Raw genomic sequence first — 16,965 nt, forward strand, 5'->3', positions numbered from 1 at the left:
CTTGCACAAACCTCAGCATGTCCACGGTTTTGTCAAAGAACAGGTCCTAATCAGAAGGGTAGTGGGTCCATAGGTCCATGAGCCAATCAATATGCATGAAAGGTGTTGTGCTCTCAGTTCTTTCCTCTTGCTCTTTTAATATGGTCTCACCCCTCCCCTGCAGCAGCAACAGCTGCACAGTAACACAAGGAACCAGTTCAAAATGCTGATCTAGTTGAGCAATAACTGCTTTCTTTGCTAGAGCAGTTTATGGCTGGCTCAGGTGCCCAGTCTGGTTCACTGGTGCAATACTGACAAGAAAAGGGTGGGTGGTGATGGGAAGAGGAGACAGGATGGGACTCAGCAGCCCAAACAGAGACTGGTTTACACTCACAAGATCTCCATCCATGGTCCAACTCTGAACAGCAGATGCTGTGCCAACAGGCACACTGGTGGCCACTGTGAATTTAAACAGACTCCAAATGGGGACATGGTTTTCAGAAATAAAACATTTCTTTTAATTGGCAAGTAGAACACACATTACAGGTCATTAGTATTTTATAAACAATATTAAGTTACAAATACATGTTAAAAATTGCAGTTCATGGCAGCTAAAAGCTTGGAGTCCAAAATGCATCTTTGCAATGCATCATTACTTCCCTTTCCCCAGTCTGCTGGGTGAAAATGAATAAAAGATCATATATCATCTACTAGGAGGTGGTCTACCATATATGCAAACAAAAAGAAAACCTCATTCCTAAGAGCATCACTAACAAACAGAGGCATTTCAAAGTACTTCAGCCATCTTAAATCATGTCAGATGCAATGAGGACACAGTTAAGAATTACTCTGTAACACCTGAAGCAAAGACACAGACATCTTCACATTAAACTAATAGTTCAATGCTTTCTGATCCAATTCATTTTAAAACCAGTACTAGCTTCTACCCCACAGTGGCCTAAAGTTCATCATGCAGGCTTCCAAGTCATCAAAGCTAGATGTTTGTTTATCAGACCCTTACACAGAGAAAAAATACGGTGTACAACTAAACAGCATACATAAATATGTATTTTATATTTAGCAGATCTTTATTCCCCTTCTTAATGACTTTTGTTGGTATTAGTGAGATACACAGCTCATTCCATTTTCACTGCCCTCAGAATATTAACAAGTTACCATTATGTGTGTTAATATACTAAATATCCTTTAACAAATCTCTTTTAAAAAGTATTTAAAAACATTTTGGGAAAAGTAGAAATCTATTTTCCAGAAAAGCAAGTGGTACTAGGATAGCATGGACTCCAGTACATAAACAACCTTTCAGAGAAAACCCATCTTGACTACTTTTGTGCCCAGGAATCAGCGTGTCTCATCTGCCAGATTTGTATTCTGTTCTCACTGTGGTGGTAAAAGGTCATCAAAACCAGCTTACTTTGCCTTTCAGTTGGCAGACTTTCAAAGATTACCATTCACTGGACTGCATAAGAGATACAAGTAGCTTTGACATGAGTTCATTTCTTTCTTACTCATATTTATGACAGTCAGTTTTATTATACCACTGAGATTGCATCTTCAAAACCAGTCTGCTCAATGTGCCTGGAGAAATGACTTAGTATCTCAAAAATATCAAGAGTACCATTCGGATCTGAATTTCTATTAAAAACTGTGCACGGTTAGCAAAAATTACGCTGCTGTAAAAACAAAAGGCCTTCTCCTTGGCCTGCTCAGAATACAAGCTACAATGCAAGAGATTACACCAGAGGGTTTTTTTCTCTGCTTCTTTTCTAAATGCAGGCATTAAAAGTAAACTGTTACTAAGTTTTTCCTAAGAGAGCACGCAGGGGTGTGGCATAATATACATTAATCAGGAACAAAAAACAGTAACAAACAACCATTCTAGAAAATGCTGCATATTAGCAGCATGCTTGGTTTCCAAAACATAACGAATTGCATGGGAGTTGTCAAGATGAAGTCCACACACCTTGATCATTGAACTGATCACTAGATTCCGAGAAACCAAAGCAAATTCAAAAATACACGTGACAACAACTGCCTAGAAGGCAGAGTTTTATCATCTGTCAATAACCAGATGAATAAAGTGCATAGCAAATATTATAACAGTTTCTTGAAAAGAGAATACGTTTACCAAGTCTCAAAGTTTGTAAGCTTGACACTTATCCATACATTTTGCTACATGTGTGGCTTCCCTTTTATTTTGCTATTTAGCTTCACTGATCAACCCTTCAGCACTGTCCTGTGATTTCCTTTGTACTTCATATGGAATGTGCTGAGATCTCTGACTGTTGCCTGATGTATGTCTGGAAGCTCTTGTCACCAATGGGATGTTCCCTAAAAAAAAAAAAAGAAAAAAAAAGTACTATAAAGTTTTCTGTCAGCACATGAAAATCTCAGAGCAGAAAGTGGAACCGACAAAACTTTTTTCCCAAGTTTGATTTTCAAAATTATAATTGCAAGGATAATGCTGCATCTTACTTCACCTAGAAGAACTGACTGATGGACTTGATCCTCTTTTTTGTCAGCTATATGCAGAATGCTTTATTTATGCATACGCAAAATAGATTCATGTAGTTGTATCGACCACTCTTCCCATTTTTAAAACAACTCTCCAAGATAAGCTGGTAAATACATTTATCTTCTGTTATTAAGTGCTCAGTCGATGTTCAAATTTTAAAAACAACAATGTAACAAATCCACACTTTTTTTTAAATTAATGAAACTGCATAAAAACCAAGCATTTAAAAATTCCTTGCAGTTCTTTAAAATATGGTGATATCAATCCTAAGTCATAGTCCTCCTTTGCATGTATTTGCAGGATCTTCTTTGGACAAAATATGGCGAAGGCCAGAACATAAGCAAGGAAAATACCATTTCTCAGGACTGTTCCCCTGTTTCAACACCCATTATACTTACTGGCTTCCATACTTTGTCTTCTTAAATTTATCCCTCTTATACTGAGCATGCTCCTGCTCTAAAGTTGCAACACCTTCAATAATCAGCTTTAGTGTTTTATACGTCTCCTTAGGGTCATCAATGATGAATGTAGAATATTCTTCCTCTTCAGGTCCATCATACACAGATTTGCTGCCACAGGCCTCTGGAGAAAAAAAATTAAGTACAGGAATAGATATCAGGCAGCAGGGAAAAGAGTAACACATGCAGACTAAAAATACTCCGTTCTGGGGTTCGTACAGTTCCTTGGTTTGCTTCTGTACGACCACCACAGAACTGTGGTTGACATCTACAGAAGTTCTCTGTCCTTTTGCTGGGCTGTTGGTAGACAGAGGTTTGTCCCATGTCTGTTCCCTCCTCCTCGTCTCATACAGAAAGGGCAGCCACTGGCTTGGTGGGAAGTTTTCCTTCACTGCACAGGCGATGCTTTCGTGTCCATGACCATTCAGCAGTACCCCACACACAGTTTGGAAACTGACACCGGCCTGACTCTGAGCAGGCCAACCCTGCAGCACAGTGGCAAAGTCAAGTATTCACCTGTGACAGGTTCCATCCCTAAGCAGCAAGTACAGACTGAATTCCAAACCATTACAGGCTGAAGAAGTAATGTTTTACCATATGACCCCTAAAAGATTCATACAATAAGCATAAGCATAGCATGCCATGATTACTGCCTTCTTAATGAGATATTTAGAGGGGAAAGTTACACTACTTTCTGATCTTAACAGGGAACCTTCCTGGCTAAGATATATGGACACTGACTACAAGTGAACAATTGTAACATATTCCTTGTGTGGTCTACTCCTGCACTGTAGCCGAGGGGGAAAGATAATATTTTGCTTTGTCTCTCTTTTTCCCTAGCATTCTAGCCTTACCGCTGTCTCAGTTTCAGCTTTCAAATTCCCTTCCCCTTGCTGCACTCTCTGCACCAGACCTGCGTCCTTTTCCCCAATGCCGAAACTTGATGCTGGCTCTGGTAATGAGGATTCAGAACAGGGGAAAGCTGGGCACTGGTTCAGACAGTTCGGAAGTGGTGGTAATCTTAAGTTTGCAATTGTACAGTAGCCAGGAACAGACTGAAGTGCTTTCCAATCTGTGTGTTTGACACCACTGGCTTATCTCATATTATAAAATGAAGTCCTATTTAAAGATCAGTGCCACAGTGAAGGCTCCCCCACCACTCCCTGTGCTAAACTGGGATTTCAAGTCTGGCACTGTGTACACTGGATACTTTTCTTGGCGTGCCTACTAGTACCAACTTCCTCTGTTGTCTCTTCTTTCTTTTTCTTTTACATCACATCTCTGTTCTTCTCAGCTCCTGAGGGTTTCCCAGACAAAACTCTACTTTTCAACATTTCACAGACATCCACAGGTCATCCTTGACAGGTAATTCAAAAAGAGCCTTCCTGAAGAAACCATTTGTATCCAGCCTGTTCTTGAGATCTGAATCAGGGAATGTGCACATGACTTCTGGTAACACAAAACCATATTCCACTGAAACCTCAACTTTGCTTCTTGTCAGGATCAGTAAACTTCTGGTTCAGTGCTGGCTGTGATTTGTCAATTCAGAGCATCCAAGCAACGCTCTGTGTCTATGCTATTTTAGGATGATGTGGTTAAGACCATATTTCAAACAACTGTTATTACGCAAAGAACTTCTAACAGACCATGAGACTGCACACTGCACCAAGAATAATTCACACAACTGCCTCAAGACAACAGAAGGGGAAACAAGGGAAATGGCCACTGTGTTCTTGGATGTGACTTGCAAGGCTAGTCTAGCTAGAACATTTCACGGGTATTTTTGCTTTCATAAGTGTATTGGAGATGCAATGATCTTTCATTCTCACCTTGCATTTTCTCCAATTTTGGCATATACAAGTTGAAAAGAGAGTAGATACGCTCAGTTTCTCTATCTCCATCTATGTCCAGTTGTATATTTGCTGGCAGGCCTCTGCAAGGCATCAAGAACAGGAGTAGAAGTTATATGCTAAACAGTATATAATGGCAAAAAAAGCACTTAACAAGAAAGAAAGTAAAAGTGAGTACTCATGAAAGCCAACAGATTGTATGCAATAGAGCTCAAAATTTTCTATATTACCCCAAAGAAGAAGTAGACAAGTTCAAATTTCTTTATGCCTGTATTTATCCAGCATGCTTTCACTCTGACTTGAAAGGAAAGGCTGTATCAATCTCCAGATATTTTGGTGAATTAGTCTGCTATAACCAGATGGAGGAGCCAAAGCACTGAACTTCCAACCATCCAGGTCTTACATTCTGAGACTAACTACCACTACAGACTTCTTACTTCTCTCAGTTTAGATGAAAACTGTTTCCTACAAACCAGACAGTATGTCTTCATTTATCAGAGAGCATGAATTGGCCCCTTAGAAAAAGTTCAGTTTAGAACTAAATTTATCAGCACATGATTGTTCGAGGAATTTGCAAACAGGATGTTGAAGGGATTTTATTAATGAGAGGTGAATCAGAACCAAAATATCTTATCCCACAGTCAACTCCTATCACTAAACTCTAAAAACGTCAAGATTTTGACCAAGACATGCCGATACTGACAGTATCAGAAACACCAATAAAAATGGCCTCTGAAACCACCATGACACCTGCACACTTGGCAGATCTTCTCGGTACCTGCACACCTGCAAGAGACATGCACACCCAGGGCAGGACCCCAATCCTTACCCTGTGCAGGGTGTGCAGCCAGGAGTGTTGTCTGCAGTAGCTTTACAGCAAAGCCAGTGGCCATTAAGATAGGCAGAGGGATGGTAGACCGTAAGGCGCTTCTTGTTGCACTGGCTAACTTTGGTGAGGATATCAATCCAGTCCTTGGCCTCCACACAATTATTTGCTTGGATATACAGGACTCTTCTTTCAGGCTGGATCACCTGGAACATCTGCAAATAAGCCACAGAATGAATCCGTGAACCTAAGACTAGATTCAGAGTGAAGATTTATCAGAGGAAAAACACAGCATACTGAAAGAATGCACTGATAAATGGATTTCAACACAAAACCAAGCAGCAAACGTGCCCTTAAAAGAACAAGACCTTTCACCTGGTACAAGGAGTAAGATATCATTCCTGCAGGAGATGATTTACAAACAGCTAATATCAACTTGATGGTTGGGCCTCAAAAAGATTTGTTGTCAGCCTTGGGGATGCAACTTTAGTAATGCTGCAGCTCCAAGTTTTGGAAGGCTGACAGAGGAACCCAGTGCTGGCCTAAAAGGAAATGTTAGTCAGCAGGAGACAGAAAAGAGAAAACTAAGAGTTTGGATGCAGCCTTAGTGAACAGCTTTGCTTTAACATTGCCATTTCTCTAGTCCTTTTAATACCTATTTCAGCGTGACTCTTAGCTTTTAATAACTTCCATGCTTCTGTTTCCAACTATAGCTGCTATTAGAAAATCCTACCAATAGTGCTTCTCTTTAATTGAACATTAGGTGATTCTAATAATTACACAGTAGTTCTGTATAATGGGTTGGGTATCTGAAATCTAAACTACAGCTCTTCGGCCTGTTCAAAACAGCTTGCAACCTAAAATGGCATTTAGTTTCCTCCTCTTGAAGAAGCAAGTTTTTGATGCCCAGCCTTATTGCTTGATTACACTGATCATGCACTAAGCTCAAGTTAGTGATCTTAACTGCAAATTTTGGAAAGACAAATATCAACCATTTTCATTTCCTCTAGCTTCTGTGAATACTTAATTTTAATGTGTTTTCTGCTCTCTCTCAGGTATTCCTAAATTATCCTTCCCCCTCTACTTCTTCATTTGATTATTCAAATGATGAGACATTACCTTGCCCACATCATAAGGAATATAATCTTCCAAAAAGCTGGTTTTCTGTGCTATTTTAAAAAGAAAACCAGAGAGGCACACCCACACACAAAAAAACCCAAAACAACAAAAACACATAAACAAACCACCAAACAACCACAAAACAGAACAAAGCCCACACCAAAACTGAAACTGACCTTTGTCTGTTACAAAGACCTGAAACATTGGCCTGAATTCTGCACCTGGCTGGTCAGGAGAATGTTGCAGACTGGTACTAGTGCAATCCTTCCTTTGTGACACTTTTATGTGTAACATCCTTTGAAATAGCTTACAAATATACTTGCTACTTTGTCAATGAATAGGGCTTTTTTATCCACAGTGTCTCTTCTAACAGGAAAGGGAACAATCCAACAGCCCTTTTGCTGGATCTAGTATCCATAAATGTGTCAGACAATAATTAGAAAGTCACAATGCACAACGGCAGTGTAGGAGCTGCTTAGTGTGATCAGTCTAGAACTGCCAAAGAGAGTCCTTTTAACACAATTTTTCAGGACATAAATGTCAGCTTGAGTCTGGGAAGCAGGGAAGGAAGAACAAGGAAGATAGGAGCGTGCAGCAAAACCCTCTATTAACACAAAACTATTGGGAATTTTAATGTTGTGCTGGGGTAAATGGAGCCTCTTGCATTGCAACAAAGGAACAGATTTAAGGAGTATGGCTTTGTGTAAAAGGATACCAACAGAAGTGAACTAACATATGGCAACTGTTACTGAGAAGCCCACAACCAAGCCAAGAATTTCAAGTGGTTGCAAGACCTTTAACACTACCAAAACCACCAGCTGCCTCTTAAACAACACAGAAGACCTGCACAGTACTTAAAGCCACCCTCACATCCCCCCCAAACTGTGCTTAAGAACAATGAAGACTACTGACCTTACTGCCAGACAGGCAGATTTATCATGAGTGAGAAATACACACTTGATGCAATTCAGAGCACAAATTCATAGAGAATATTTATAGAAAACGCAAATCTTTAATCACACTTAGCAGCCATGATGGAATATCCATTGCAAATACACCCGCTGTGGTGTTTTGAGAATTCTGTTCTTGCTGCAGTATTCTATTTATGTATGGCAAATAAAAGGGGGAATATATCAGCACAAGAAGGTGGTAACCCTACTGCTTATGGAAAGACTCTGAACCTTACTTTCCAGAATAGATGTAGTCACCTTCATTTCACAGGTAATACTGAATTTAAGCAACTAAAATAGCACAGCTTCTGATGTTAACAATAAAGGCATATTTTTCCCATAATGAATCTTCACAATACAGGCATATTTTGGATGCTCAGTCTAAGTTCAGTAGAGTCAGTGTAAGTTACAGAATTATAGCTCAGCTCCTCTCCACAGACAGTGAGTTTTATCTCAACTATGTGGCTGCTTTTAGTTCAATCAAGTCACTTTGCAGGGTACAGCTGGCAACAGTTCGTCACATGTTACAACTGCCTTCTGATAGCTTGAGAATTACTTTGCAGCTTTTCAGCTTTGGGTTTTGTCTATGTAGTTGAGTTACAAACACCAAAGCAAACTACAGTACAACTGAGACATGTTTGAGAAGCAGGTGGAACTGAAACTTTTTAACAGAGGTTTTAACAGAGAGAGATATGCTACCAAAATAGTATGTGAAACTGGGAAAATACTGAGGAGCCTAGAACTGTATTTCACTTTAATGAAGAGCTGTTGTTTGAGAAACCTGATATCTAGGGCAGATTTAAGCACTGCCCTGCATAGTGCCCAGAAGCAGAAGAGATGGCAGGAAAGACTAAAAAGCAGAAAAAGCTAGAAGTAACAACCACTTATGTGTATGAAGAAGTCTGTAGTAGGTGCATGTTTAGAACTGGAAAAACCATTGAGCTGTTTGCTAAGTTGGCGGTAGTATTCTGTGCATGAGAAATACAGCTGGATTTTATTCCTTAATGTGGCAATCAAAATGGTAAACCATACTAGCACAGCACAGATGTTCTTTTGACATATGAGCTAACCCAAATTCAATATATATTTATATATATACACACATATGTACTTTCATTAACCAATAAAGAAACCTGATAGCTAATAAAGAAGTTGTGATCCTTCACAATTATAAGCAGCCAAATCCCTCCCAACAGAGAGGTCTGACAGAAAGGGCAGGGACTTGATCATCTTACCTGTGTCTGACATTACAGAGCCCAGACAGCTGATCAGCAGCGGTCAGTACTGAGTGTGCTGCAGATCACGAAATCCAAAGACTGCTGACTGGGCTGTTAAGAATCTGAATGGGCTGTACTTTTGGAAACTCCTGCTACTATATACAGAACAAGCAGCTGTGGTTGTACATCTTTCAATAGAAATCCAATCCAGGTTACAGAAGGAAAAAAGGTGACTAGGCTGGTGGATCTAGAGCAGCCTAACATACATTAATGAAGATGACCTACTTACATTTTTCATTTTAAAGGATTCCTCCTCCAGTCTTTCCACTGCCAGAATGTTTTCTATTGGAATGCTACACAGAGGGTGATCACCTGCAGAACACACAGACACAGATAATGAGCAACTTATTCACAATTCAACTTCACCTTCTGCCCTTATTCTAAGGGCTTATTCAGTTTCTTTGAAGATCATTTTGACTGCACAAAAAAAGAGGAAAATCTTCCCTTCAGCAGGGATTTGCTAGCATGGTCCTTAAGTATTAAGTTCATTTCTGTTTTCAGCTGTACTACCTTACACTAACAAACCTCAGAAACTGACTACTGCAGCAGGATGTAGTGTATGTACTGAAAAGGTGACAATGAAAGAAATCACTCCTGTCAGCTGAACTGAACTATGTGGATGGTGGTGATGTAAGATCTCAAAGTTGAGTGTGAAATGACTGGCATGATCTGAACATGTTTCCTTATCTGTCCACTCACTATGATGGAAGGAAGTGGTATTTGTTGTGTACTACTGAACACATAGGAACTATTTTCAAAAAGCAAAATCCTTGCTATTAGGCAACATTAAATGAACACATTTTGAAAGTTCAAAGGTTCCAGGCAAATCCCTGTGTACTGCATGCAGTTGTGCCAATGCTACAGAATTTATGAGAACAAGCTGAGATGCACCAGAGAATGTTCAGTATAAACCCAAGTCCCAGCGTAAAGTTTGCAAGTTTTGTTTCCTAGGACAATCTACTCAGCAACCGTGAAACCTACAAATGATGTTGATATTACACAAATGTTATCAAATACTTTGCTAACTTACAGGGCACTTTGCTATCCAAGAAGCTTCTCTAACAGTCTATACAGACATCCTAAAAAAAAAAAGGGCAAGAACATACAGGCTGACAGACTTGCCTGCACTGTACCTTCTACAGTCACAGATCTAGATCTCAGTCTTCTGTTCATATATGATCCCTGTGTTTACTCTTCGCTATAACATATCAGAAGAAGACTGGCAAACCTTGGTTACCTTTGCTTTTCTGATAGGTAAACTCATGGTTTGTCAGGCGAAACCATCTCTTCTTGAAATTTTTCATACCAAATCGTTTTCTTCCTTGTGCTCTCTTGATCATGAACCTAGTAAACAGGACACCAATTGTTACAATACACCAGATTTTATATGTACATACATATAAATATATGTATAGATATAGAATACATTTTAAGTATAGATATGTATATATATATACACACACACACAGAGACACGTTATGGCACTTGCAAAGCTTAAGGAGGGGACACTTTTCTAATTATTGAGGTCTTGTCTTGGCAAGGAAAGGAGTCACATTTGGATAGGTTTAGTGCATGTGTTAGCTAAGTCTGTCCTTTTTTTAGATCTAGATAAGGGGCAAGTCATGAAACTTGACTTGTAGCCTACATAGGAGCTCTTGTTAGTTGGCTGAACTGCAATTTGTGCTCTTGCTGCAGTTATAAATACAGCTAAACAGTTTCCTAGTAAAGCAGAAAAAAGCAGAATATGGTTAGTACTGCTCTGCTAAGCTTGACCTGTTGACTCTACAAGCTTTATTGTTTTGGTTTTTTAAAAGCTGTAAGAAAGCTCAAAAAGTTTTGAATATGTTTAGTAATTAAAAAGCATGTTTAAGGCCTCTGGAGCAGAGGGACTGTACCCTTACATGCTTTAATCACTCTCAAGCTCTAGAAACAAAATCAGAATGTTCCACAGTTTCATTGCAATTTCACATTGATGCTGCAGTTGGAAATGTGTTTTCAGTAACATACAAAGTAATCTGATGGTTGAAAACCAGATACCACCTCCCCTTTTGTTTTGGCAGATGAAGGACGTTCATTTAGTGAGTTGTCAGTTTTAACTTATTTCAAACTTAAATGTGTTTATAAGAAACTATGATGCATTCACCACCTTCCTAAAATCCACTAAATCAATCCAAAAGCTTCAAGGTGACTTCGGAAAGCCTAGTGATTTCAGACTGCTCAGCATCACTTTTGATGGATAAAACCACGTATGCATATGCAATAGAGACTTGATAACAGCTACTCTACACATTACATTAATTATTGTGCCAAATACAGAACTGTATACTAGAGCGAGTAAAAACTACTTACTACAGAGTAGTTTTTATCAAGTAGAAAGGCACTGTACAGCACAAGGAGCACGCAAAGAGAACAGTCAATTATTTGGCTGAAGATTTTCAATAGCAGAGCTAAAATGCTTGGAACAGCTAATACTGCTTCTTGCTTCTGGTATCTTCAGTCAGAAACAACTACAATACATCTGACCAAAATGCAGGTCTATTTAAAGCTCAAACAGAAACCCAAGTTCCTTCGGACCTTAACTGTTTTGCAACCAGCTGGGCTGGTGCCTGATGCTCATTCTGAGTTGTGTGGGCAAAAGCTGACAAGGACTGTAAACAGCAACAGATTTTTTTTTTAACTGGTTCTAGTTACACACCTCTCATTCTTAAAATGGTCAGACAGTTACTGCCTTGGTCCTTAATCCTGGAATACTTGGCAAATATTGAATTAAACCATGTGATTTAGGTCATCACCCATCCCCATTGGCAGTAGCCCTCATATATCAAGTTTAAGGCAAATTTCAAAGGAAGAGCCTTTGACAACTTACTCTTCAAGTTAGTTTCTCATCCTACTCATGCCAACACTTAAAAGGTGAATTAAAACTGAGAACTCCTATAGAGCCTTCTCTCTTTGAAAAACACAAACTCCATACAGCAGAGCTAAGAGCACATCCCTAATTATATCCTTCATAATTGACATAGCCACAAGATGAATGTGCTCTTAGTTTCCAGAGACAGGTGAAAAGTAGTCAAAGTCACAGAAGTTACACGGTTGATTTCTTTGTTTCTAGCAATTGCAGAATCTGTGAGAAGTCAGAGCAAACAGAAGCACAAAGGGAGAAAAAGTCCAAGACGAAACCCATTTCAAGTATGGGTTGCTTGGAGATTCTGTTTCTTCTCAAACTTATGGTAGACCTGAGTCTGGATCTGCCTTAGCCTTGCTTGGAAGCATCAATGTGCCCTTTTCACCTACAAAAACAACTAGTTCTCCTTTTAATTCTCTTCCTTTTGAAAAGAACCAGGCAGGCAGCTGTTAGGCAGCAATGGCAATACTGATGCCAGCAAACCCAAGTGCCTATGCCTAACCTTTGGTAGTGCACGTTCATTCAAAAGTACATATGCAAGTAAAACCACTGCAAAGGCAAATAGAAATCCCACTAAACAGCCATTCAATCCCAAGAAGAATCAAAGGCTTGTGAAAATTCCCACCCACTTCTCATGACATAACACGACACTAATGCAAAGCATTAGGAAAAATAGACTGCTGAAGGCCACTCCTTAACCTTGAGAACAATTTGCATGAATACTACTTAAGAAGTGCCTAGAAAATGTATGGTCTCTTCTTAATCACTTCCAGTGAGTTCATCAGGATCCATACAGTGCTTCTTGGAGCCTCTGCTTATAGATAAAACTCTTTTATTCTCTATTTACAGTAGGTTTTTGTTTTAAGGAAAAAGAAAAAACGGTCAACATCAAGAAATAGATAACAAAATGTTCTCTGCTGGGTTTACACAGGCATTTCAGGATTGCTAAACAGAGTACTTCCTCCCCAAATTTAAGTCAGACAAGTCTACTGCTGCACAGGACATGCTGTCAGCCAGTAGCTACAGCAAAGCAGCAACTGCCTCTACCATCTTACCTGCATGAACTATTACCATCAACTTTCTTTACTGTTAGTTTAAGAGTCCTTACAACAGCAGCCACAGGCCGAGCAAGAAAAGACAGAAAAAAATCAGACAGGAGCAAAAGAAAGACAGAGGCAGAAAAAAATGTTTTAGAGTTAGAGGGAAAATGTTACAAACTATAAATTTATTTTGAAAAACAAAAGAGTGATAAATGCATGTACAGAATTAAAACAGACAAAATTGCTTCTATGGACAGATGCTTATCAGAGAAGTAAAGTGAACTGTTGAGGTTAACTGATGAGGTAGTCATGTTTTCACCAAATATCTGGTTTTTGCATTACTTAAAGTGACCATGAAAGCTTACTTTCAAGCAGTATTTCACCTTATTGAGTGTTGAGAAGAATTTGGATTTCTTTACTTTCCTCCTCCCAGCTCAAACAAGCTGTTTCCACAGTGTACTTCGATGATCTTAATTACTCAGTTTTGCACCACAAAAAATGTCAACAATTGGTATCTAAAACTAATACAGCATATGGAACACGCTTCCCAAAAAAGCAAAGGTACTAAAACGAGAAACTATTCCAAGTGCATCTCAAATTTTCCTTGAAATGGCCATGATAATGGTTAGCATATGGATCTTATAGGGCAGCAAAAGCGAATTCCATATGCAGGCCTTGCCCTCATTAAGATATTCGGTATCTGCCTTCACACTGGAATTTTACAGCTTTTGTTCACTGCAGTTCAGGAAAAAAAATCAACATGATTTTAATACAATGCTGATTTAAGCTTATTTTGCCTTAGCTGAGCTAATTAGGTTCTACTTCTCTGCTTCTCTTTCCTCCACTTATTTCAAAACATAATTAAATTAAGATGTTTAAATCAAATGAAAATACATTAAAATCAGCTATAGCAACCACAGAGAACAGAAACAGCAACACAAGAATTTTCCTACATTCTTCCCTGAATGCATGGATGGAATAGAGGTGGCAGAAGAAAAGACAGCTGCCTTAGAATGGTGGTAAACACACAAGTAGAGGGTTTTGTTGCACATGCATACTTACCCTTCTTTAAGCAATATAGGCTGCTCTATGCTCTTGTGATCTCTTCTTCCTGAAGACGAAATTAGATCTAGAAACTAAGAGGTGAACAAAAAGCAGATATAAAAATGAGAGGACCACATCACCCAAATAAAAATCTTTAACATTTGTACAGCACAGAGCTACAGAAAGTATTGTAAAAAAAAGTTAAAAGTTAAAGTTAAAAAAAAGGTAACAGCAGAAGCTTGAGGAATTTGGGAGGTTTCCTGGGTTGTAAACTAAAAATAGCACACATGCTCTTAAGCAGAAAAACTGCAGATGATCAACACTTCTTGTGCTTCTCCTTTGTTATACCTATCTTTCACTTCCTTTTGGACCTTTCATCACAGATCTGCACCATGTTACAAAGCACACACATCTCAACTCTAAGCAGCAGCTCATTAATCCAACCTAATTACTAAGTAGAAATACACCCAAAGAGATTCTATGATTGACATGTATATAATTTGATAAAAGTTTCTTGAACGTTACAGTTATCAGGAGTCTGCTTTTTTCAGCACGTTTCCTGGTTTATTAACAGTATGTATTATATTCTAGGTTTCCAAGCTTCAGCTTCAACAACACAGCAGGATTTTCAGAACATTCATATGCATTACTTACATTTTTTACTGCATCTGCATATTTCTGCTCATTGAAATAGTCATAAAATGTAGCCATGTAAGATTCCTTGAAATTGGCCTGAAATACAAAGCCAAAACCAGGCATATCATAATACAGTTTATACAGAAAATATTATTGTTAACAGCAGTAGGTCAGGAGGAAAGTCAGAGCTGATAAGACAGGGGTTTTTTCTGGCCAGAGGTAAAATAAGCAATTTTCATGTTAGACAGTACACATTCAGTAGTACTAAGTTTTTATTTCAAGAAGGTAGCAGAATGCATTTCAAATGTTCAGTTGCTTCAGTCAGTAATACATTATTCAAAAACCTTCAAAATTCTGCTTTGGTTTTTAATCTTCCCCCTAAAAGATTATAACTGAGGTACATAGTCACCTAAAGTTGCCCGTGTGAATCCTAACCAGACCATCAATGACCCCAAATTATCACTGGCTATAGCAGTGTGGTGCTTTAGGTACACTTATTTCAATCAAACATCCAGAGTATGGGCATCTAGGTCTAATCTCACAAAAGACAGACAGAAAACTGAACCGGAATGAAAAGTATAGCCCTTCCCCCTACTAGGTGAATTCTTCTCAGTTGAGTTTTAAAATGATGAAACAATCCATAAAGCCCCGTTGAGCTGCTAATCAGTACCACAGACAAGTTGAGAACTTCAGAGGTTCTCCTGATCACTTTCTTTCTTCCAGATGGAAGGAATGAAAAGCTCTGAAACAGACTTCTAGGTTGGTCACACAATTTTGCTTTACTGAAATCTAGTTCAGATTAAGACAGATTTAGTTTTCCTCTGAGCATGAGAGGCTTATAACCAAAGCAAACATAACCAGTTTTGCATAAGCCTAGTGCAACTCAAGCATTTTAAAGGCTTAATTATAATTAGTGATAAAAGAATAAAAAAACCCACTTTCCTAAATTAAGCCTTTAAATGAAAATGGCATACTTACAGATTTAGATTTTGATAAGCTGCCTAGTGTTTGAATGGTTTTAGAGATAAGTGTCAAAGTTCGAGAAGTTTGAGGATCCTAGGAAAAAGAACAATATTATATGGACTAGCTATTTAAAATATAGAATAGACAAAGGTAAACTATATTTCTTCTTTCTTATTTCACTTGCAGAAAAGTAACATAAAATTAGAAAAGACCAATAAAACAATGAAGGGAAAAGTTGCCTTTTTTAAAAAAAGGTTTTTTACTCTTAAGCCATCCTGCTCCATAGCTACTCTACTGATTTGAGAAACAAAGGCAATCACTTGCAAAACAAAACCAGAGATTTGCCGAAGACTGCCCATGTCCTTCCCACTTCCAATGAGAACAACTACTAAAAGTCTCCAAAACATTTCCAACACTGCTGACAATCAAACATTAATGTAATGCAGCAAAAATGAAGCAATGTCAATCTTTTCCACAGCAGCTTAGACTCTCTATCTTTTTTGTCCTTAAATTTCACTGTTCTTCCCATTATCTCCCAAGTTCTACACATACACAGCCATTCAACATATGCTTCATATTCAAGACAGATAGAACAGATCTTTGAACTAACAAAGGTACTTTTCCTAAAGGCTATTAAAAGAATTAAAGAAAGAATCTCAACAGACAGACTATGGTGACAGAACTGTAAACATAGCCAGAAAAAAAACTGATACAGTACTTACTGGATGGTGTGGTGTAAGCTGAAAGAGGTTTGGAGAAAGAATAGCAGGAGCAAAGAATCTCAGGAAAATAAAGCTGCTGACAGCTGTATACCTCACATCTGGGTCACCTATTTAAAAAAAGACCTCTACTCAGCATTTCAATAATCCTTCCTTAAAAATCTCCTGAAATTATCAGAAAGCCAACTCAAGCATGTGCTGGAAATGTATATATTTATGAGTTAAGGATTAACTGATGATAGAGGATTTGGAACCAGAGATCATCTAGCCTAAACCAAGGAAATGTTAATGCCAGCCCTTTTAAAAAAAGAAGTGGGTTCATGACACAAGCTACAAGGAGAACACCATTCACTTTTGATTTCATACAAACATCTGACACCTATGCACTGAAGTAAGGTGAATAATTTACATAGTTAATGAAATGTTCAGTACAGAGGCCAATTCGCAGTTACCTAGTTATAGCCCTGAGCACAAGTGCTGTACAGACTCCTAATGTATCTATTCCAGTTGGTAGTTACCGAAAACATACTATTTATTTACTTTTACATAAACCACATGACAGTACAGTTAATGCTTTTTTGTTTCAGCTTTTCTACTCCAGAGTGATTGTTTAAAAGCTGAATTTTTATTACTCCCTCTAAAACTTCCTTACTGTAATCTGCTTCCCTT

The 16,965-nt window shown here is 38.4% G+C and overlaps 1 protein-coding gene across 2 annotated transcripts in view; it reads right to left on the reverse strand.

The window, feature by feature from the left end:
* Window positions 1-473: 473 nt before the first annotated feature.
* Window positions 474-16,965, reverse strand: part of RASA3 (RAS p21 protein activator 3) — a 126,042-nt gene continuing 109,550 nt past the window's right edge. The window contains exons 15-25 of one of the 2 annotated variants that reach the window (XM_027640523.1): window positions 16,300-16,406; window positions 15,593-15,670; window positions 14,633-14,710; window positions 13,997-14,070; window positions 12,950-12,997; window positions 10,230-10,336; window positions 9,222-9,304; window positions 5,650-5,861; window positions 4,800-4,903; window positions 2,911-3,094; window positions 474-2,328 (exon numbers count right to left, since the gene is read on the reverse strand). In XM_027640523.1, coding sequence (XP_027496324.1) covers window positions 2,253-2,328; window positions 2,911-3,094; window positions 4,800-4,903; window positions 5,650-5,861; window positions 9,222-9,304; window positions 10,230-10,336; window positions 12,950-12,997; window positions 13,997-14,070; window positions 14,633-14,710; window positions 15,593-15,670; window positions 16,300-16,406 — 1,151 coding nt within the window. In that variant the 3' untranslated portion in view covers window positions 474-2,252. The remainder of the gene's footprint in view (window positions 2,329-2,910; window positions 3,095-4,799; window positions 4,904-5,649; window positions 5,862-9,221; window positions 9,305-10,229; window positions 10,337-12,949; window positions 12,998-13,996; window positions 14,071-14,632; window positions 14,711-15,592; window positions 15,671-16,299; window positions 16,407-16,965) is intronic. The other variant, XM_027640533.1, reaches the window with a different exon arrangement.

The sequence above is a fragment of the Corapipo altera genome, unplaced genomic scaffold (assembly GCF_003945725.1).
Source record: "Corapipo altera isolate COAL_440 unplaced genomic scaffold, ASM394572v1 0, whole genome shotgun sequence".
Classification (NCBI taxonomy): Eukaryota; Metazoa; Chordata; class Aves; order Passeriformes; family Pipridae; genus Corapipo; species Corapipo altera.